The sequence below is a fragment of the Oncorhynchus masou genome, chromosome 17 (genome assembly GCF_036934945.1).
Source record: "Oncorhynchus masou masou isolate Uvic2021 chromosome 17, UVic_Omas_1.1, whole genome shotgun sequence".
NCBI classification, from domain to species: domain Eukaryota; kingdom Metazoa; phylum Chordata; class Actinopteri; order Salmoniformes; family Salmonidae; genus Oncorhynchus; species Oncorhynchus masou.
Window position 1 is genome coordinate 7,163,437 of NC_088228.1, and position 23,944 is coordinate 7,187,380.

At 41.2% G+C, this 23,944-nt stretch overlaps 1 protein-coding gene and 1 non-coding gene across 2 annotated transcripts in view; both read left to right on the forward strand.

The window, feature by feature from the left end:
• LOC135558357 (E3 ubiquitin-protein ligase rnf213-alpha-like) overlaps nt 1–23,944 on the forward strand; it is a 63,700-nt gene that overhangs the window by 15,316 nt on the left and 24,440 nt on the right. The window contains exons 16-40 of the mRNA XM_064992106.1: nt 400–522; nt 674–857; nt 1,027–1,200; nt 1,336–1,488; nt 3,813–4,435; nt 4,743–4,902; nt 5,009–5,226; nt 5,595–5,732; nt 6,016–6,177; nt 6,356–7,646; nt 7,915–8,099; nt 8,184–8,339; nt 9,131–12,730; nt 12,825–12,952; nt 13,228–13,323; nt 13,443–13,564; nt 13,950–14,072; nt 14,292–14,341; nt 14,461–14,605; nt 18,454–18,589; nt 18,718–18,903; nt 19,060–19,190; nt 19,378–19,523; nt 19,800–20,009; nt 22,668–22,855. Of these exons, the coding sequence (XP_064848178.1) occupies nt 400–522; nt 674–857; nt 1,027–1,200; nt 1,336–1,488; nt 3,813–4,435; nt 4,743–4,902; nt 5,009–5,226; nt 5,595–5,732; nt 6,016–6,177; nt 6,356–7,646; nt 7,915–8,099; nt 8,184–8,339; nt 9,131–12,730; nt 12,825–12,952; nt 13,228–13,323; nt 13,443–13,564; nt 13,950–14,072; nt 14,292–14,341; nt 14,461–14,605; nt 18,454–18,589; nt 18,718–18,903; nt 19,060–19,190; nt 19,378–19,523; nt 19,800–20,009; nt 22,668–22,855 (8,828 nt within the window). The remainder of the gene's footprint in view (nt 1–399; nt 523–673; nt 858–1,026; nt 1,201–1,335; nt 1,489–3,812; nt 4,436–4,742; nt 4,903–5,008; nt 5,227–5,594; nt 5,733–6,015; nt 6,178–6,355; nt 7,647–7,914; nt 8,100–8,183; nt 8,340–9,130; nt 12,731–12,824; nt 12,953–13,227; nt 13,324–13,442; nt 13,565–13,949; nt 14,073–14,291; nt 14,342–14,460; nt 14,606–18,453; nt 18,590–18,717; nt 18,904–19,059; nt 19,191–19,377; nt 19,524–19,799; nt 20,010–22,667; nt 22,856–23,944) is intronic.
• LOC135559110 (U7 small nuclear RNA) lies at nt 17,957–18,009 on the forward strand. Its single transcript, XR_010458452.1, has one exon. It is a non-coding gene; the product is annotated as a U7 small nuclear RNA (small nuclear RNA).

The window sequence follows — 23,944 nt, forward strand, 5'->3', positions numbered from 1 at the left end:
ATATAATACATTTAACGGGGCAATCTGGAATTGGTACATATATATTTTTTTTTTTACTTTTAAAAGAATCAATGTCTAATCATATGCTTAGTTGAACTGACATTCCCCATCAAACAAAAAGCTTGTTTGTAAACAAGGTAATTGTAAATAATTGTATAGATTCACAACATAGTTAAAACTATCATTTGGATCTCATTGATGGTCCTTGCATTCATAGCTCTGTCTATGAAATTTAAAGTGGTTACATTTCTCTAGCCCCATATCCTCAGCTGTTTATCAAAAACACGTGGCGGGGAGACCGCTTTGCAGTTTTTGATTTCCGGATTGCCCATCTAACAAAAAAAATAGCCATTTGTACTACTGTGAAAGTAAAAACTGTTGATCTTGTGTGTCCTTCAGGAGAAGCCCATGCATCAGATTCAAATCTACTGTGACAAGATCGAGGAAGTGGGCAAGACAAGTCCCTATTTGTGTAACTCTCTGGAGAAATGTGCCTTGGAGGCAGTCACCGCCATTTGCCAGGCAAGATTTTTTTTAAATGATGATACTGTATGTAGCTTGAATGATAAAATGTATTTGAAGTGCGTATGTATGACAGTAAATGCTTCATCCTATTTTAAAAAGTTGGAACGGTTTCGATGTTGGATTGTGTCTTACCACTTTTCATTATCAGGACAAATCTAATCTTCGTGAGCTGTTGACGAAACATGACTTCAGCAAGTTTGAGAAGCTGATGTCTGTGATAGTCCTGAAGTCCTGGCCCAAAAATGGCGATGGACAGTACGTCGAGGGCGAGGAGTTGGTGATGAAGCACCTTCTCAGCTGGCCTATGGCCATAAGCATCTACCAAGTACAAGGTGCATATAGTATACATGCATTGCATTGTAACACATACAAAAAAGAAAACAACACATACCTGCCTTTATTGCATCCTGAGCCTTTGCATTCAGAGCCTTGTGTTTGAGTAAGATCATATTTCCCCCTCATTTCTTTTTACCCACAATTGACACGTTTGTCTACTTTCAGGTGCAAATGGAGCATTGATTAACCGGTTGACAGATGAAGCTAAAGAGCGGATGGGAGTGGCAAGCTCTGAGTTCTGTTCCGTCGCAAAGAAATTCATCAACGGGAAAATACAGATCCAGACTCTCAATCAAATCCTTGAAAGAAAAACAGAATTCACTCAGTTGCTGAAGATAGGTGATTGTTCTGGGAAATAGTCAACAATTAAAAAATATATATATATATATTAGTTAATATTGTTTCACTCCAGATGGAAAAAGAACATCTCAAACTGTAGGATGTGGGTTGACGTCAGTATTTTTCCAAAAACAGATGACCTGTGTGATGACAGTCGTTGTCAGGATAGGGACGCCATGAAACGATTACTGAGATGGAGAGAGGAGGAAGTGGAGGCTATCATCAATGACAAGAAGATGGTTGAAGGCCTTCTCATATTTTGCCACAAACTCCAGGAACATCTCAAAAGTGAGTTCAATGTTTTCAACTCTATATATTTCTTAAGAGCTTATGATATTTGTTTAAGTATTTGCAACATTTTCCTCACGCAAAACAACAGTGGCATAACGCAAGGTTTGAACACGCAACGTGTAAAGTATTGGTCCCATGTGTCATGAGCTGAAATAAAAGTTCCCCAAAATTTTCCATAAGCACAAAAGGCTTATTTCTCTCAAATGTTGTGCACAAAATTGTTTACACCCCTATCAGTGAACGAGAAATGTTTTGCCAGTTCCACCTGACAGGTGTGGCATATCAAGAAGCTGATTAAACTTCATGATCATTACACAGGTGCACCTTGTGCTGGGGACAATAAAAGTCCATTCTAAAATGTGCAGTTTTGTCACACAACACAATGCCACAGATGTCTCAAGTTTTGAGGGAGCTAGCAACTGGCATGCTGACTGCAGGAATGTCCACCAGAGATTTTTGCCATGAGGCTGAGTGACAATGTTGCTGTTATAGAGTTCAGGGATTCTTGAAAAACTTTCTTTCCACAAATATTTGTCTTAATTAATATGAACAACATTTGAAATATATATCTGATAGGCCAAAGTATCAACTAATACACCATGTAAAGGAACAACCTATTTATATACTGTATATTTATTTCATAAAATGCAGCTAAACTGGATTTATGTCAACTATTGTCAGGCATTACATTTTTACAATTATTGTCCAGCAAGAGTTTAAAGGCCTTGATTGTTTAATTCTAACATTAGATGTAAAAACAAAAATCAATTAAAATCTCCAAACTTATTTTTGTTTTGTTTTATAGCACGATATAATGCTCCAGGGCTCATTTTGTTAGCATTTTGTCATGTTTTTAAAAATTTAGAACATAAAGCAAACATTTCCCCTTACGTCTAGCACAGCAAATACTTCAATTGTTTCCGCATATGTTGCAGAACAGTGATTACAATGGTTTATTTTATTTTTTGGTTTATTATGACAAAGAAATCTATCTTTAGGGGAGTTGACAACAGATGCTCTAAACCGACATATTCTTGCCTCTAAAAATAAAAGTTCAATACAAATATATCTAAAATATGGAAAATCCCCAATGAAAACATAATCATTCTATCAGATCTTTCAGCACAGATTTGAAGTTAGATAAAAATCTGACTGAATTAATTTTTCATGGAGTTGAGAAATATAAAATTTTGTCTTTTTCATTCACAGTAAAAAATAAAAAGCTTCCGGAGGCTCGCAGAGGCCAAATTGCATCGCCGTGCGCCTCTAAAATGTTGTAACAATACGGAGGGATTCCTTCACAACCGCTCTGCGCTGCTCAGCAGAGCGCAAGTATGAATGCCCTGACTTTATACAGAGGACATAACCGTAAATGCTGCACGGTCAACACAGATGTCAGATTGACCATGCAGCAACTTTTAAGAAGCGGCAGATCTGTTCTATGTACGCTATTTCTATGCTTCCCGTTCTTAACTTTAGTTTTTGCATCTTTTACTTTCTGGTTTTGTACACCAGCTTCAAACAGATGAAAATATAATATTTTTGGTTATGGAGAAGATATCTCAAAGCTGTTTAGATGGTATAATTATTCTCTACACCAGGGGTTCCCAAACTGTTTCACTCTGGGCCCCCCTGCAGCTGTTTTTATTTTATTTCAAACACTGTTTTTAGAGAGTTTGAAATTGGTATCCTTTGCTTCGGATCAGGGCATTTCCAGGCATAGAGCTGACATGGAAATTTAATAAATAATATTGAAAGTATTTTGAAAATTCCCCCAAATAAACATTTTCCCTTTATATAATTTCCCCAAGATGTAAAGCTCAAATAATGCAACAAAGTATTTTTTTTTCAACAATAAAAATAAGGATCGACCCTACTTTCAAGAATCCCTGAGCTAACTTCCTGCCAATCTACACATTTTGCCATGAGGCTGAGAAAATTATGCAATTTTAAAAGCTTATTTCTTGTAATATATATATTTTTTAATGTCATGACTTATGACATGTTCATATGCTAACTGGGGGACCTCCGGGGCCCCCCAAAGCTAGTGGCCACCCCTGCCTTGTGGGGGCTGTGGGGCTGTGTGCTACGCCAGTGACTGATATGTGCAAATTATTTCCCTGAGAAGGAGACGATATATTTAACCTCAGTTTAAGAAAACTGTGTGATTCAGTTATAGAATGCACAACTCACCATGAATTTTGGATTGTTATAGTCATTTTGTTCATTGCGTGCATTTCTTTGCTTGAGGAAATTGTAGCCTTATGACTTGACATAACACTCATGGTTAAGGTTCTCATAAATGCCGTATTAATCCACAGTCGATGTGAGAGAGCTGCAGCGCAAAAACCAAGAGAACATAGATCAGATGACGCTGGATAATTTCATGGAAGTTCACAGACTTGACCATGACTCCTCTAATGTAACTGGGGTGGTCACATACTTCAACCTGTGTGATGACACCAGGCAGATGGCATCTAGCCTACATGCTATCAGGGACAGCTACATTTTCACTATGTGTTGGGAGAACCAAGCCAAAGCGCTTTCACAAAACCAACTTGACACAGATGAGACAGAACCAAAGCCTGAGAGGGAGACAGAAGTGTACACTCTCGATCTGATCCACAGCGAAATATTCCAGAGTTGCAATGATAATTACAGGAGCATCTATGAGAGATTGAGATCTGGTACGATATCATTGGAGGAGGTGGATAGTATCTTTGAAGCCTACAAAGACAAGTACAAAGACATGGAAAAAGATCTGAAGATAATGTGCAGGATCAACTCAGCTGATGATGGAAGATGGATCAAGAGCAGGGTCCAGCAAATCCAACAATACCATGACCTTCATCTAGCATTGGAATCGGCCAAGATCATTATGGATGTCAGAGAGACTATCTGTCCCCAAGGGGACTTCAAAGTACTACAGACACTGCTAGATATGGTGAGTTGGAAAAATTATCACTTCACAAAAGTGATCTTGGTTCAATATATTAAGCATTTCTACACTCTTAGAAAAAACAAGGTGCTATCTAGAACCTTAAAGGCATATTCGGCTTTTCCCATATGATAACCCTTTACAGAACCCTTTTGGGTTTCATGTAGAACCCTTTCCACAGAGGGTTCTACCTGGAACCCAAAAATGGTTCTCCTATGGGGACAGCGAAGAACCATTTTGGAAGCCTGTTTTCTAAGAGTGTAGCATTGCTATAGTATCATAGAAATCATATAAATTATTATGATGTTTCCAGAACACTGAGGACTTTAAGGAAGAGAGTCTGAATCGCATTGATGACAATTTGCTGGAGATCAAGAAGGATCTTGAGGACATCACAGAACCTCGCAGACGGTGTCTTCGAGAGCTCGGACTGAGGATAAACTTTGTCAAATGGGTCAAAGAAGCTCTTGAAGGTGAGGTCATACCAGAAGGCAAGGCAGAAAAAGAGCATCACCAGTAGTAGCCAACTAGTTAGTGTTTCCCATAACGAACTTAAACAGTTTTTCTTTGCTGTTGCAGATATCAACGAGCTGAAAGTGTTTGTTGACCTGGCCTCCATCTCTGCCGGAGAGAACGACTTGGATGTGGACCGTGTAGCCTGTTTCCACGATGCTGTTCTTGGTTACTCCTCCATGCTCTATGGCCTTCCACCAGATGCCGACTTTCATGCCTTCAAGGAGGCTTTGACAAAACTGTGGAAGGCACTTGGAAATGACAGCAACATACCAAATAAGCTGGTTAGATGTTATGATAATTATGACTTATTTAACATTCTGGGGAAAAGCTTGTCAAACCTGAAGGACTGAGGCCTGTATTTCAACATTGTAAATAATGGCTCTTCAGCACTACACTTTCAGAATTGTGTTTTTTTTTTGCAGAGCATCATTTACTGGACATGATATAATATGTAATGTCATATATTTAGCAGATAGCTTTTATCCAAAGCGACTCAGTCGTGCGTCCATTCATTTTTTTTTTAACTTACAGGTGGACCACGGGAATCGAACCCACAAATCCCGTTATTGCAAGCGCCATGCTCTACAGACTGAGCTACAGAAATAATGCTTGAAAACTATATTCACAGTTGTTTCCTCCCTGATTGCAGCGGGACACTGCACGTCATTTAGAGTGGCTGAAAATGGCGAAGGACAGCCACGGTTCTGTGGAACTCTCTTCTCTCTCATTGGCCACATCCATCAACACACGAGGCATCTACATTATCAGTGCACAAAACCAGAAGAAGGTATGTTCAATAAAATTAGGAAGGTTACTGTTGAAGGATTTGTTTATATTAGTTTGTTGGAAGATGTATCTTCGTTATTAAGGAGTTACTGTCTAGTAGTGTTGAGCGATTACCGACCTCAGAAGGCACTAATCGCTCAGCACTGCTGTCTATGTTTGTACTCGTACAAGGTTTTCAATTTCTTTCTGCTATTGTTTAACAAGTATCTGTAAGCTCTTTCCTGAATACCCGCAGATTGATGCTTCTTATATTGGATCTTGCCCATGGTTGTTTTCTTCAATAGCTGTGTTTAGACACTGCTCTGAAGCTGCAGATCCCAGAGCACCAGGAGGAAGATCAGATGCGCAACTACTCCTTAGAAGACCTGAGAGATCTGCAGAACAAGCTCATGCTGATGTCTGGAAAGGGGGAACCAAGCCAGATTGAGGTGGATCACTTTACTGAGGTAATGTGATTGGGGACCTTGAGGATCATCACACACCTGAAATAATAGTGACTGAAAATATCATGCTATCACAGGATCTTTAAATGAACTTACCTGAGATTATATATTTTATTTGTAATATATGATTTTATGTACAGAAACTGAAGTTTTAAACAATAACTTGGCTTTATCTTCTCAGGTTTTTGACAGTGTCCAGAGGCTAGCTGTAGCCTTTGTAGCTCTTTATGCTGCTGGGAACCCACTTTTTAGGTGTTGGGAGGCCAAGATTCACTGTAATACTCAAAGTGATACTGGTATCGTAATGGAATTCAACCTTGGCAACATTCTACAAAACATAATGGTCCAAGGCAATGCAATGGACCATCTTACAGACCTGTGCAGGAAGATAGAGGTGTGTTTGGATGACTGGAACAGATTCATGGACAAACAGCGATCTCAGCACTATTACCTCAACTATTACACCGCGGAGCAGATAGTCTACCTTTGTAATGTTTTGACAGAGAAGAATTTGAACACTAAGTTGGATGAAAAGGTGTTGATGATGCTCTCTTTCATCAAACCTGACTGCTCCGTGTCAGACGTGTGGGAGACATGGTTGACTTTTCAGAACAGCGGGACAGACCCCGAGCAAGATGAAGACCCCCGATTTCAGACATTCATTGACCTTCATAATGACTTGGGAGACTTTGATTCTTCTTTTGTTGATGAGGAAAAATGTGCCATTGATGTTCTGCAGAGCCTTCTGGATCAGGCTGTTGGTTTACGAAAACTGGATCTGGTCTGGGATGCTTACATGAAAGATATGAGGAGCATTCTCCAGGACTCCTTAGACACCAGAAGCTTTGGTAGATTGCTAGAGATGTTGGCCAACAAAGAGAACCAGGAAGAAGATGATGAAGAACCCATGTTTTTAGAACCAAGTGAGAATACAGTCCGGAGAAAGCTCCCAAAAGGCCTCTTCAATTGTCAACCTAATCTCATAATCTGCCCACAAGATGAAATCTTGACTTCAAGCATCTGCTTGTATATGACCAGTGACTATGAGCAGCTGCCTACCTATGATGAAGTCCTCCTGTGTACCCCTGCCACGTCCTATGAGCAGGTGGAGCTTTTCTTCCGGCGATGTCTCACACCAGGCTACATGGGTGAGAAGATCTATACCCTGCTCTTCGCAGACCAGCTGAGCTATGAGGTGAGCTACGCAGTGGAGAAGTTATTTCAGAAACTGAGTTCATTTTCCAGGAGCAACTACAGGCTGGTGATCATCTGCAGCGCAGAAGGAGAGCACACCTACATCCCCACTGCCTTCAATCAGTGCAAACGGAACATGGTGCCACAGGAGTCTCTTGAGAGGATTCAGAGATACCTGTCCAGGCATTACACTGTCCCCTCACACCAGACCAGTGCGGCATCTGTGTTCAAAGGTCGACACTTTGTTGGGCTTGTGTCTTCCCAGAGGGCTGGAGTTGGTAAGTCACACCATACGGAATGTGTTTCACTTCGTATAGTCCCACAGTGCCAAACATGGGTTTTCAAATGTAACCCTGGTATATTTAATATTATGAATGTTTTTTTTTAAATGTGCGTTTTTAATTTCAGTTGCAAGTCTTGAGAGTATAAACTATTAGTATTTCTGAAACTCAACACATATGAGTTATTTAAGTAGAAATTATTCAATGCCCATAAATTTGACCTAGGACTTTGTAGAGCTGAATCAAATGTGTTATTTATTTGTAGGAAAATCTCTGTACATACAGAGGTTGTATGAAAAACTGGAGGGGACTGTGACAATGGGAACCACATTCCGTAAATGCATTCGCTTAATTGAGCCCAAGGTCGATGAGCATATCATTCTTCAGTCCTTGTTTGAAACGCCAGAAAGCAAGGAACACAAAGTCTTTCATTTTGATGTCACATCCTCGGTAAATATTCCTAGTATTAATAAGATATTGAAAATAGTTGGATGTTTTTCTGTGACAGGATATTTACATGCGTGCTTTCTCCAGGTACAGAAAGGATTGCATGAATTTCTATTCAAACTGTTCTTCCTGCGTTACCTGACGGATTCCGACGGACTGATGTGGAAATGCAGCAACAAGCACTTGTATGTGATTGAGACACTACAATCCACCAATGAACCGCTCAGACATGCTTCAAGATCTGTAAGTGTCAATCTTTTTTTTTTTTTTTTTGGTCATGTCACGTGAAACGGTTTGAAGTATACCGTTAAATAGCCCTACCAAACGCAGACCAGTGGCTAGCTGCTAGCGTGTTCAATTTACTTTTTTTTGTGGTCATAAAAAGATGGCGGAAGATCAGTGTTTTCCGATGTCATTATCTGAAAACACTGATGAAATCATCTCGTGTGCATCATGTAATTTTAACCAACTATGGTCTGGGATGCTTAGCAGGAAAAGGTTTCTTTACTACATTTTAGTAAAGTAAATATATATATATTATTTATTTATGTATTTATTTTTTATGTATTTATTTATTTTTTATGTATTTATTTATTTTTTATGTATTATATATTATATATTTTTTATGTATTATATATTTATTATTTATATTATTATTATTATTATTAAAGGGGATAGACCTTTTCACATGAAAAAACATGACCTTTTCTTTACCTTGAAAGTAGTCCGTGGGGTGGAGTCAGCAACCCAAGATTTGACTTAGTTTACTAGGCTACAGTGATTTACGGTTAGCATTGCGTTTAGCTTCATATGATGCAATTTTCATCATCACACTTTTTGCTTTGTCCAGAAAATGCTTTTATCTTGTTGACATGCACACTTTTTTGGGATCATATCAACAGTGGACTAATGAACAAAATACAACAATATTTAATAAATATATCTTTAAATACTTTATCTGTTCGACAACCCATTTTAGTCATGGAGGTAGTGTTTGTCAAAATACTTAATATGGCATGTATTTGTTTGTTTAGGATCCAAAGGGACACTTTCCTCTCTTTGAGGTCTTTCCTAAGGTCTTCTGCCGTCCACCAAAAGAGGTTATGGGGTTGGAAGCGAGAAATGGAGACGATCCAGTACTGGACACTGAGGACCCACTCATGGATGACCAGTGTTTCAGGAGTGAGACCTTTCAAAGACCATACCAGTATCTAACACGGTTCCATAGGGGTGAGAATCTCGACAGCTTCAACTACCAAAGAGTTGAAGGAACTCATGCAGAGTGTCTTCAAATGCTCTTCATCTACTGTGGTATAATTGATCCATCCTGGGCAGAGTTGAAGAACTTTGCTGGATTTCTCAATCTTCAGTTGCTCGACTGTGAGACATCGGATTTCTGCAACTTTGAGTTTGTTGGAGACACTCTTAGGGGATTCAGAAACTTTGTGGTTGACTTCATGATCTTGATGGCCAAGGACTTTGCCACTCCGTCTCTCTGCATCGCTGACCAGAGCCATGGGAGGCAGCCGATGGACACTGGACTCGACGAAAGAGATCTAGCCCCGTTCCTCATCAGGAAGAGATGGGAAACAGAACCGCATCCATACATCTTCTTCAATGATGACCATGTGTCCATGACCTTCATTGGATTTCACCTACGGCTGAACGAGCAAAATGGGGTTGACGCCATCAATCCATCAACAAATGCGGTAATCAAGAGAAACATTATGACTAAAAACCTGTACAATGGCCTCAGACTTCAAAGAGTTCCCTTTAACATCGACTTTGACCAACTTTCTCGAGCAGAAAAGATTGAGCGTCTATGTAGTGTGCTGGGGACCAAGTGGCCAACAGACCCTGATGAAACGTATGAGCTCACCACCGACAACATACTTAAGATGATGGCCATTCACATGAGGTTCAGGTGTGGCATTCCAGTCATCATAATGGGGGAGACTGGCTGTGGGAAGACACGGCTCATCAAGTTCCTGTGCGAGTTGAGAAGGAGTGGGGCGCCCACGGAGAACATGAAACTCGTCAAAGTTCACGGTGGAACTACATCTGACATGATCTACAACAAGGTGCGGGAGGCAGAGAAGATTGCGGTTGCCAATAAAGAGAAACACGATTTTGATTCTGTTCTTTTCTTCGATGAAGCTAATACCACTGAAGCAATAAGCAGCATTAAGGAGATCCTATGTGACAACACTGTGCAAGGACAACAACTCAGCTCCCAAACTGGCCTCCAAATCATTGCTGCGTGCAATCCTTACAGGAAACACACAGATAACATGATCAAGAGGCTGGAGGCAGCTGGTTTAGGGTACAGGGTCAGAGCTGAAGAGACTGAAGAAAGACTTGGATCAATCCCTCTTCGTCAGCTGGTGTATAGGGTCCAAGTGTTGCCCCCGAGCATGATCCCTCTGGTGTGGGACTTTGGGCAACTCTGTGATCACACAGAGAAAATGTACATCCAGCAGATTGTACAGAGAGTTGTGGAAACAAATTCAATCAACAGAGAATCCATCAGGATGATCACTGATGTGCTGTCATCATCGCAGGGATTTATGAGAGAGAGGAAAGACGAATGCAGCTTTGTCAGTCTCAGGGATGTGGAGCGCTGCATGCAAGTGTTTGTGTGGTTCTACAACAACCACTCACTATTTCAGAATGAGTTAAAAGCATTCCTCCAGAAACAACCCCAGGAGGAAAGGAGCAGGAGTGACCAACTACACTCACTTGCCAGTGATCCAGTTGTTTGGTCACTGTTGATGGCTGTTGGTGTATGTTATCAAGCCTGTCTAGAAAGAAAAGGTGAATACCAGACCGCAATCTGCAAATTCCTTCCCCAAGTCACCCCAAAGCAGATGAAGCAGGAAATCTCAGTCATGCAGGACCTTCTGCTAAGCGGTGTCCCAATGGGAGAGACAATAGCAAGGAACAAGGCTTTGAAAGAGAATGTCTTCATGATGGTGATCTGCATCGAGTTACGAATCCCCCTGTTTTTGGTTGGCAAGCCTGGGAGCTCCAAATCTCTGTCTAAAACTCTGGTTGCAGATGCCATGCAGGGCCAAGCTGCACATTCTGAACTGTACAAAAGGCTGAAACAGGTTCACCTGGTGTCCTTCCAGTGCAGCCCTCATTCCACGCCAGAGGGAATCATCAACACATTCAGACAATGTGCCCGCTTCCAAGAGAGCAAGAATTTGGAGGAGTACATCTCTGTTGTTGTTCTAGATGAGATTGGATTGGCAGAGGACTCCCCAAAAATGCCTCTGAAAACATTACACCCTTTACTGGAGGAAGGCTGCATTGATGATGAGCCACTGCCTCATAAGAGAGTTGGATTCATTGGCATCTCCAATTGGGCCTTGGACCCTGCCAAGATGAACAGAGGCCTTTTTGTGTCCCGTGGTGATCCAGACCAAAATGAGCTACTTGAAAGTGCGAAAGGCATATGCTCATCTGACAAGATGATTCTGGAGAAAGTTAAGCACCTCTTCACACCTTTCTCCCAAGCATATATGACAACTTGCAAGAAAGGCAAAGGGTTTTTCGGTCTACGAGATTACTATAGTCTGGTGAAGATGATGTTCGCCATCACCAAGGCCTCTAAGCAGAGCCCCAGTACAGGTAAAATCATTGAAGCAGTCCTAAGGAACTTCAGTGGAAGGGATGATGTGGACGCAGTGCGTATATTCACCAAAGAGCTGCCCGGCCAATTAATTCAACCTGATTTGGATGGCATCAGCACTATTGATCTGGTGAAACAAAACATTGTTTCCATTTACCAAGATGAGGAGTGCCGATATCTCCTTGTCCTCACCAAAAACTATGCAGCCCTCCAGATTCTCCAGCAGACATTCTTCTCAGACCACAACCATCCAGAGATCATCTTTGGTTCCAGCTTCCCAAAGGATCAAGAGTACACTCAGATCTGCAGAAATATCAACCGAGTGAAGATCTGCATGGAAACTGGCCAGACTGTTGTGCTTCTGAACCTTCAGAATCTGTACGAAAGTCTCTACGACGCTCTCAACCAGTACTATGTTTCACTTGGGGGTCAGAAGTATGTCGATCTTGGATTGGGAACCCATCGTGTGAAGTGCAGAGTTCACAAAGACTTCCGGCTAATTGTCATTGAAGAGAAAGAGGTGGTCTATAAGCAGTTCCCAATTCCCCTGATAAACCGTCTGGAAAAGCACTACCTGGACATCAACACTGTTCTCAAGAAGGACCAGACGGAGATTGTCGAACAACTAAAGGAATGGGTCAAACACTTTGTCTCCTTGAAAAGTCAGCAGTCCAAGACAGACCGCTACAAGCCACATGATGTCTTCATTGGCTATCACTCAGACACATGCTCTTCTGTGGTCCTGCAAGTGACTGAGAAGATGAAAACTGAGTCTGATGAATCTGACACTCAGAGGACAGTCCTGGATGAAGCCAAGCTTATCATGCTGAACTGTGCAACTCCAGATTCTGTCATTCGACTTGACGGGACTAAATTATCTGCTGATGAGACCGAGTCCCTGACACAAATCTATTTTGAGGAGCAGAATCATCATTCCCTGGCAGACTTCATTGCCTCTCACACACAAGAGGAGGAATGGTTGCATTACCACTTTACAGAGGTAATTCACTTGAATCTTATTTTTTTAAAGAATATACCTTTTGAATAGAATGCATCTTATATTGCTCATAAATCGTTTTTTGCTCGTTTTGAAGGTCACAACATTTTCCCGGCTATTGACAGCAGCAGATATCCATCAGCTGCAGAACACAGAGCTTTGCAACGTCAAGCTTCTCTCGCTGCAACAGTTTGACACAGAGCATTCCTTCCTCAAAGAAATCAGGTCTGCTTAAAAGTTTGAAGAGAAGTATATAGGGTTGCACAATTCCAATTACTTTCCCAAAATGTTTTCCAGAATTCCTGGTTGGAAGATTCCTGGATTTCCTGCTTATTCCGTTCTGATTCCAGGCGTTTTCCAATCAGGATTTCTGGAAAACCTGGGAATTCTGGGAAAGTTACCAGAATTTTGCAACCCTAATTGTATCACTTGTGTGTGTAACCTTGTAGATCATTCATAAGAATGGTACAGGATTAGGAACATAACTGTGTTCTCTCTAGGCAATTTCTTGACTCCACATCTGCCGACAAAGTCCTCATCATCCAAACAGACTATGATGAGGACTCCCAGAGCATGAACATTCTGGCATCTGCCAAGTGAGTGATTCTCATTTAGATTTGTCGTCACAACTATTGGAGAGAACAAAACTAAAGTATTAGGTTACACTTGTTGTATTTTTTTTCCATTTAAATGTTTGATCTTTGAATCTCCTCAGATATTCATCCATAAATGAAATAAACAAATCAAAGGAAGGTGACAATGGAAGGGTGTTTGTTTACTTTGTTACCAAACTGCCCCGAATTAAAGGTGGAACTTCCTATGTTGGATTTCATGGAGGTGAGTTCGTGTTAAAAGCTATACAACAGGCTGATTTAATAGTATGATCTAGCATCCCAGAAATAAATTATCTGTTCTGAAATGCTTTCAATATTTATGGGAATTCAAAATACAAAAAAAGGCACTTGCACATGTGAGCGATCTTTCTTTTTTTGTAGGTGCATGGTAACAATTGAATAACGTGAAAGAAAAGAGAGAGCTGCATACAGCTCTTGCTAGCGTCACTGTTCTTTATCAAGCTTTACGTATCGTCAGAGCTTTGACAAAGGCCTTGAGGCCGATGCGTAAAGTTTAATAAAGAACAGCAATACTAGCAAGAGCAGTATGCCGGTTTCTCTTTAATATTTACCGGTATGCAATTTCCATCCTCTTTTTCTTCGCAAAGGACCCTGGAAATCAGTTCACATTGACGACCTTAGAAAATCCAGAGAGTTTGTATCAGACGTCCAGTCCTTGAGAAAGCTACCCATCAGCCAACTTTTTGAGAAAGTTGAAGAGCCGTCCGAGGGTACATTTTACTTGAATTATAAATGATAAATATCCCAAATTACTTGAATACAATATTTTATGGGCAGCCCCAGTGGGAAGAGAACCCATGACCCTTTCATTGCAAGTGCCATGCTTTACCAAATGTTATTATGCACAGTAGCACAAATGCCATAGTTGGGAATTGACTGTATATAATCCTAGATAATTCGTTTTTTCATAGTTTTCTTTCTTGTTCCAGCAATGCAAACAGATGACACATACATCGAGGCACATGGGGTAGAGCACTCTGTAAGTATTGTATACAAGTTTGTATTGCAGTTCTTAATTATAATATGCATGTGCTTCTGGTTTCTGTAAACCTAACAAGGTCAGGGTGTGTTATTCATGTGAGCATGTTGTTGTTTTAGGCTGAGTTTGATGCCACAGATCTGATGCGAAGCTGTGTGCAGAGTGCAGTGAGCATGCTCAGAGATCAGGAGGACCGTGGAGCTCTCAGCACCAGGAGGGTCGAGATCCTGCTGACACTTCTGGACGATAGCGAGGACCTGAAAGGTTACTGACCCACAATATTTCCAGTGTTTTACTGTAATTTCAGTGATAACGAGGACATGAAAGGTTACTGACCCACAATATTTCCAGTGTGTTACTGTAGTTTCAGTGATAACGAGGACATGAAAGGTTACTGACCCACAATATTTCCAGTGTGTTACTGTAGTTTCAGTGATAACGAGGACATGAAAGGTTACTGACCCACAATATTTCCAGTGTGTTACTGTAATTTCAGTGATAACGAGGACCTGAAAGGTTACTGACCCACAATATTTCCAGTGTGTTACTGTAGTTTCAGTGATAACGAGGACATGAAAGGTTACGGAACCACAGTATTTCCAGTGTGTTACTGTAGTTTCAGTGATAACGAGGACCTGAAAGGTTACTGACCCACAATATTTCCAGTGTTTTACTGTAATTTCAGTGATAACGAGGACATGAAAGGTTACTGACCCACAATATTTCCAGTGTTTTACTGTAATTTCAGTGATAACGAGGACCTGAAAGGTTACTGACCCACAATATTTCCAGTGTTTTACCGTAATTTCAGCGATAACGAGGACCTGAAAGGTTACTGACCCACAATATTTCCAGTGTGCTACTGTAGTTTCAGTGATAACGAGGACATGAAAGGTTACTGACCCACAATATTTCCAGTGTTTTACCGTAATTTCAGTGATAACGAGGACATGAAAGGTTACGGAACCACAGTATTTCCAGTGTGTTACTGTAGTTGCAGTGGTTAAAGACAAGACCTAGAACCTTCTCACTTGAAAAAAGAATACTACAGTTCACTATAAAATATTACAGTACTTGCTATAGAATTCTGTAATAAACTAGAACAGTACACTACACACTGTAGTATCACTCGATCGTGTAGTGCTTACTATATAATGTTGTATTATGTGTAAGGGATAAACGCCAACGTTCTGTACATTACCTTGGAAATAATGGACGAGGCAGCGGCACAAGGCAGAGCCGAGTCCTCTTGCGGAGTTCGTTTTTCCAATGTAATGCACAGAAGGGAAGCGTTTATCCCGCTAATACCCCAGTTGCCAAAAAAAAAGAATATTAAAGCACACATTTAACGGTAGAACAAAAAAAAGTTGATATTTAAATGTTTCTAAAAACAGATTCATACTTTCTCATCTTTTGGTTGCTTAGCGACGCGACCCAGTCGTTTGTTCGATTAGTTTGATATTGATGGTTCTATGTGTGATTCTTCTATATTTTCACTGGCAACGTTCTAATCCTTTTTTTGCTAACTAGCCAAATAGCTAGGGCTAACACAGTTACGAACTCTGCAGCCAGAATAACAGCGAAGTAGCTGCATTTGCGTTTGTTTAAGCTGTTTTCTGTTGACGTTCATTTGGATACATCCATAACGATCTGATGATGCCTGATTTTGCCTGGAATGTTTGCCTTCTTGTCTGGACACTTGACACTGTTCTTTACAAGGAGATTGCATTACATATCAAACACTAGGCTAGAACCTAGCTAAATCATTTGTTGAACCTGTAAATAAAAAAAGTATAAATAGCTGGTCAAACTAGAGGATTTGACAGCATAGCACCACTAAACTAGAAGCATGGGAGGATTTGACAGCATAGCACCACTAAACTAGAAACATGGGAGGATTTGACAGCATAGCACCACTAAACTAGAAACATGGGAGGATTTGACAGCATAGCACCACTAAACTAGAAACATGAGAGGATTTGACAGCATAGCACCACTAAACTAGAAACATGGGAGGATTTGACAGCATAGCACCACTAAACTAGAAGCATGGGAGGATTTGACAGCATAGCACCACTAAACTAGAAACATGGGAGGATTTGACAGCATAGCACCACTAAACTAAACTAGAAACATGTGGGAGGATTTGACAGCATAGCACCACTATACTAGAAACATATGGGAGGTTTTGACAGCATAGCACCACTAAACTAAACTAGAGACATGTGGGAGGATTTGACAGCATAGCACCACTAAACTAGAAACATGAGAGGATTTGACCGCATATTACCACTAAACTAAACTAGAAACATGAGAGGATTTGACAGCATAGCACCACTAAACTAAACTAGAAACATGAGAGGATTAGACAGCATAGCACCACTAAACTAGAAACATGGAAGGATTTGACAGCATAGCACCACAACTAGAAACGTGGGAGGATTCGACAGCATAGCGCCACTACACTAGAAACATATGGGAGGATTTGACAGCATAGTGCCACTTGCGTCATGACTGCAACAGTAGGGACGAGATAAATAAATGTTCATCACTCATCATGTTTGGTCATCAGATGCTCCAAAAAAAGTAGCTAACTAGCTGAGTTTTTCCTTGTTGGACCTGTGTTTACAATGTATCCTATTTTGATTTGTGTGGTGGTTAGTTCAGCTTTCTGTAACTTTGTAGCAAGTACGGTCTGCATGTGTAGGTGTCCGGATGTATATTTTACAACTGTCCGTTATCTGGTTTTAATGCCCATTCTAGAACGCCCTTCTAGCCAATCAGAAACGAGTATTCAACAAGGCTGTAGTATAATGTAGAATAACTGTCAGGACCCGGTTACGAACCTGGGTCTCCAGAGTGAGAAACAGTCACTTAACCAACTGAGCCACGAATAGTCAGCAGAACCCAGAAGATGAGGCAGACACAGCAGTACTTAAGACGGTGTATTTAATAAAGTAAAAAAGGAGAAGTCCTTAAATACAAAAATGGCAAATCCAAAAGGTGGTAGGAATAGCACAAAAAAGCCTCAAGAGATACTCAAAAACAAAACAGAATTCCACAAGAGCATCCACCGGAATCGACAAGAATACACAGAACACTAGGGCTGGGTGCTAACATACAATCAGGGGAAACGAGGCACAGGTGCAAATAATAATGGGGAACAAGGGAAAAAACATAAGGTCAAAAAGCACAATGGGGGCATCTAGTGACCAAAACCCGGAACAACCCTGGCCAAATCCTGACAATAACTGTACTGCACACTGTAGTATCCCTCGATCATGTGTAGTACTAACTATCAAACGTTGTAGTATACTGTAGAAAACTATAGTAAATACTACAGTATTTTCCACACAAACACTGTAGTAAATAAATTGTACAGTAATGTCTGCAAAAACACAACACTTTTTAAAAATCTATAGTAAATACTACTGTATTTCATTTGCATATACCCTGCCCATTCCCCTCCCAATATCCCGATTTGTGCCGCCCACAAGTTGGAAACCTGCATGCCAAGTATAGACCATATTTTGTGTTCCTTACAGGTTATACAAAAGAGCAGAAACTCTGAACTATCCGTTCAGACCCCAGTCCTACTTACCTACAAATTATGGAAAATGTCATCTTTTAGTATTTCTCCAGTAGGTTTCCTCAAGGAGAAAGCCTGCACCTCTATGTCAAAGATAGTAAAACAAAAACACTATTGTAAATACTACCGTAATATTTGCAAAAAATACTACAGAATATTATTCTGCAAAAGCACTACAGCAAATACTACAGTATACTACAATCCACAAAAATGCTACATTCATTACTATAGTATTTACTACAGTTTTTATTTTACTACAGTAATTTATACTATAGTTAGCTGTAAATACTACGGTATACTACAGTCAAATCTGCAAAAACACTACAGTGAATACTATAGTATTTATACCATAATCTACTATAGTACTTTTCATTATAAATGGGCCCAAAATCCAAATATAGAACGTCTGAGAGGAACAATTATCTCAGGTCGTAACAGCAAACAAATACTGTAACTAACTAAAGGTAACTGGCTTTTACATGAATGTATATGCTTGATCTCTGTATTGTATTGTGCCCTAAAGCTACGTTCCTGACAACCCTGAGAAACCGCCTTCACTCTCTACTGGAGAACCGTGAGCGAAATATCCCTTCCCCCAAGTTCTGGGTGTTAACGGAGGCATCCAACATCGATGCTCTTCAGGAGGGGGGAACCTTCACGTATGTTAATCAATGATACGGCACTACTCTGCATATGTAAAATCTATAATTTCATTCATTTTCAAATGGTTATTTTGTCTTGTCATTGTTCAGATGTATAGTCAGTTCATACTGTATTTGTTCCACAGACAAACTCTATGGAAGAGAATCCAAGCAGTGGTCACACCCCTCTTGGCCCAGTTGGTCTCAGTCATCGACAGGGACCGTAATCTTGACCTCCTGCTGGACAGCAACAGTGGGGAGGAAGTCCGAAATCTGTGGCTGAAGATATTCGGCAGTAACGAGATGCTTGATATTCCTAACGTTGATCTCAAGTGAGTGATTTATGTGTGATGATACACAGACCGGATTAAGAAACCGACTGGACTGCCTGGAGTCCTTGTATGACAGTGTAAGGTTTTATGTAGCCTGTGTTGTGTCTCAGTGGAACAGGTAGATGTCACTGCTCACAAACTCCCCATTTCCCACAGTTCTGAGTCTAAGACCATCCTGGTGCAGAGCCATGTGACAGCTGAGAGGACCATGTGCTGCACAATGCCCTTTAGCTGGAGGATCCGAGATATCCTGGACGAACTATTGATTCAAACTCAGCAGACCAGAGGTAAATAATTGAATGCCTTAATTCAGACTTTAAAAAAAAATTGAACGATACATTTAGATAACAATTGTATATTTTATGCAAATGTAATACATTATTCTTAAAGGTGTATTTCTTATCTCTCATGTGCACTACTTACAGTATTTGGTTGTATAAACTCAATCTTTTACAAATGTTTTTTTCTTTGGAGGACGTGTCAAGGTGTTCTTTGAGAAAATCCCCCTTGGTCAGTATCTGGCTACATTGGGTGAGAAACTGCAGAGGGAATTTTTCCAAAGGTACCTGCAGGACTTCATTGCCATGACGATGAAAGTGGCTTCGGAGGCGGAGTTAAAGGTATGCCTTTGCAACATCATGTTTTCAATACATACAAATAGTAAAACAATAGGTTCCATTTATAGAAAGGTCCTTTCTATTTATTGTCAAATATGATAATAATATAGCTACCCATCAATTAGATTACATTTACATTTAACATTTAAGTCATTTAGCAGACGCTCTTATCCAGAGCGACTTACAAATTGGTGAATTCACCTTCTGACATCCAGTGGAACAGCCACTTTACAATAGTGCAACTAATGATGATCCTAATGAATATCTGTATTTTCCCAGCATCTGTGTGAAGCCCTGAGCTGCTGTGTGAATGAGCTCCAGAGGCGACGAAAAGCTCCAAGTGAAGAGATTCCCTCCCTGCCCCTGATCCACACTGCCTACAACATGTACCGTACCCGCCTGCACAACCTCACCAGGATGATGTCTTTGCAACCACAGGTGGTTCCTCACCTGCAGAGAATCACACTAATGAAGAACAGCCCAGAGATGGTAAGAATCACACTAGTGAAGGACAGCCCAGAGATGGTAAGAATCACACTAGTGAAGGACAGCCCAGAGATGGTAAGAATCACACTAGTAAAGGACAGCCCAGAGATGGTAAGAATCACACTAGTGAAGGACAGCCCAGAGATGGTAAGAATCACACTAGTGAAGGACAGCCCAGAGATGGTAAGAATCACACTAGTGAAGGACAGCCCAGAGATGGTAAGAATCACACTAGTGAAGGACAGCCCAGAGATGGTCAGAATCACACTAGTGAAGGACAGCCCAGAGATGGTCAGAATCACACTAGTGAAGGACAGCCCAGAGATGGTCAGAATCACACTAGTGAAGGACAGCCCAGAGATGGTAAGAATCACACTAGTGAAGGACAGCCCAGAGATGGTCAGAATCACACTAGTGAAGGACAGCCCAGAGATGGTCAGAATCACACTAGTGAAGGACATCCCAGAGATGGTCAGAATCACACTAGTGAAGCACAGCCCAGAGATGGTAAGAACCACACTAGTGAAGGACAGCTCAGAGATGGTAAGAATCCCACTAATGAAGGACAGCCCAGAGATGGTAAGAATCACACTAGTGAAGGACAGCCCAGAGATGGTAAGAATCAAACTAGTGAAGGACAGCCCAGAGATGGTAAGAATCACACTAGTGAAGGACAGCCCAGAGTAAGAATCACGCTAGGTGAAGGACAGCCCAGAGATGGTCAGAATCACGCTAGTGAAGGACAGCCCAGAGATGGTAAGAATCACACTAGTGAAGGACAGCCCAGAGATGGTAAGAATCAAACTAGTGAAGGACAGCCCAGAGATGGTAAGAATCACACTAGTGAAGGACAGCCCAGAGTAAGAATCACGCTAGGTGAAGGACAGCCCAGAGATGGTCAGAATCACGCTAGTGAAGGACAGCCCAGAGATGGTAAGAATCACACTAGTGAAGGACAGCCCAGAGATGGTAAGAATCAAACTAGTGAAGGACAGCCCAGAGATGGTAAGAATCACACTAGTGAAGGACAGCCCAGAGTAAGAATCACGCTAGGTGAAGGACAGCCCAGAGATGGTCAGAATCACGCTAGTGAAGGACAGCCCAGAGATGGTAAGAACCACACTAGTGAAGGACAGCCCAGAGATGGTAAGAACCACACTAGTGAAGGACAGCACAGAGATGGTAAGAACCACACTAGTGAAGGACAGCCCAGAGATGGTAAGAACCACACTAGTAAAGGACATCCCAGAGTAAGAATCATGCTAGTGAAGGACAGCCCAGAGATGGTAAGAACCACACTAGTGAAGGACAGCCCAGAGTAAGAATCACGCTAGTGAAGGACAGCCCAGAGATGGTAAGAACCACACTAGTGAAGGACAGCCCAGAGATGGTAAGAATCACGCTAGTGAAGAACAGCCCAGAGATGGTAAGAACCACGCTAGTGAAGGACAGCCCAGAGATGGCAAGCACCACGCTAGTGAAGGACAGCCCAGAGATGGTAAGAAACACACTAGTGAAGGACAGCCCAGAGATGGTAAGAACCACACTAGTGAAGGACAGCCCAGAGATGGTAAGAACCACGCTAGTGAAGGACAGCCCAGAGATGGTAAGAACCACACTAGTGAAGGACAGCCCAGAGATGGTAAGAACCACGCTAGTGAAGCACAGCGCAGAGATGGTAAGAACCACGCTAGTGAAGGACAGCCCAGAGATGGTAAGAACCACACTAGTGAAGGACAGCCCAGAGATGGTAAGAACCACACTAGTGAAGGACAGCCCAGAGATGGTAAGAACCACACTAGTGAAGGACAGCCCAGAGATGGTAAGAACCACACTAGTGAAGGACAGCCCTTAGATGGTAAGAATCACGCTAGGTGAAGGACAGCCCAGAGATGGTAAGAATCACACTAGTGAAGGACAGCCCAGAGATGGTAAGAACCACACTAGTGAAGGACAGCCCAGAGATGCTAAGTGCATATATTTTCCACACACTGCCACATTTAGTTTTGTGAAATGAGGTTTTTTATGTGCCAAATGTTTGTATAGAGTATATATGAATGTATGATAGTAGTTGAACACACAGTATATATGAATGTATGATAATAGTAGGTTATCGACAATAGTTACTGTCAAAAAAAGGGAGTACTCCCTGACGGAGGCCTTGCAGCCGAAACGCGTCAGATTTTTAAAACCTTGTTTCTATTGAACATGCCATACAAATAAAGCCATTTTAATTAATTATATGAGAAGCACCTTGGTCCTCCTCTCTTTTTGATGCCCAATTCACCCCTTTTACCAAAGAGCACATTCTGTCTACCAAAATGTACTATTGTGTACCTTAGTAGCGCTTCCCTTCTTCCTCTTTCTACTAGTACAGTATATACTGTACTGCCAACATGCTGATAGAAATGTCATAGTAAACATGTCAGTAACTATACCATGTTTCTTTCTCACTCCTCTGCCAGGTTTTGGATTTTTTGAAATATTTGTTGTACCTTTATTTAACTAGGCAAGTCAGTTAAGAACAAATTCTTATTTTCAATGACGGCCTAGGAACAGTGGGTTAACTGCCTGTTCAGGGGCAGAACGACCCTTGTCAGCTTGGGGATTTGAACTTGCTTCAGCCACCACTCTAACCACTAGGCTACCCTGCCCCCACAGGTTCTGGATGTCTATGCAGCAGTTGCCTGTGTTGAGCTCCTGGAACCTCCTGCATTGGACTCTGATGCCCAGTGCCAGGACTGGCTGAAGCAGGTGAAAAGACTGAAGGGGTCTATGGAGCTGGTCTGCTCCCAGAGAAGCCTGAAGCAGTATGGAGAGAGGAGCCGTGAACTGTTCGACTACATCTGGTGAGGGAAATGTCTCTTTGAAAGACTACAGAGGGCCATTTGAATTTCTTTATTCCATTTTTTTTTAAAGAAGGTCAATATGCATTGCGAAAGAGGTGAAGACCTTCACTGTATAAAGTTCTGAATTCAAGGTGCTAGTCCGCCCACACATGTTGGAATGAAGTAGTAAAGCAAGCATATCCATGATACTCAAAAAGCAATAACAAAAAATATACAGTATCAGTCAAAAAAGTTGGACACCTACTCATTGAAGGTTTTTTTATTTATTTTTCCTATTTTCTACATTGTAGTATTAAAAACTATGAAATAACACATATGGAATCATGTAGTAACCAAATGAGTGTTAAACAAATCAAAATATATTTTAGATTCTTTGCCTTGATGACAGCTTTGCACACTCTTGGCATTCCCTCAACCAGCTTCACCTGGAATGCTTTTCCAACAATCTTGAAGGAGTTCCCATATATATGCTGAGCACTTGTTGGCTGCTTTTCCTTCACTCTGCGGTCCAACTCATCTCAAACCATTTCAATTGGGTTGAGGTTGGGTGATTGTGGAGGCCAGGTCATCTGATGCAGCACTCCATCAATCTCCTTCTTGGTCAAATAACCCTTACACAGCCTGGAGGTGTGTTGGTTCATTGTCATGTTGAAAAACAGATGATAGTCCCACTAAGCACAAACCAGATGGGGAGGCATATTGCTGCAGAATGCTGTGGTAGCCCTGTTGGTTAAGTGTGCCTTGAATTCTAAATAAATCACTGACAGTGTTACCAGCAATGCACCTTCACACCTCCTCCATGCTTCACAGTGGGAACCATACACCCGGAGATCATCTGTTCACCTACTCTGCGTCAAACAAAGACAAGGACAGATTTCTATCTGTCTAATGAACATTGCTCATGTTTGTTGGTCCAAGCAAGTCTCTTCATCTTGTTGGTGTCTTCCCGTAGTGGTTTCTTTGCAGAAATTCAACCATAAAGGCCTGATTCACGCTGTATCCTCTGAACAGTTGATGTTGAGATGTGTCTCTTGAACTCTGTGAAGCATTTATTTTGGCTGCAATCTGAAGTGCGGTTAACTATAATGA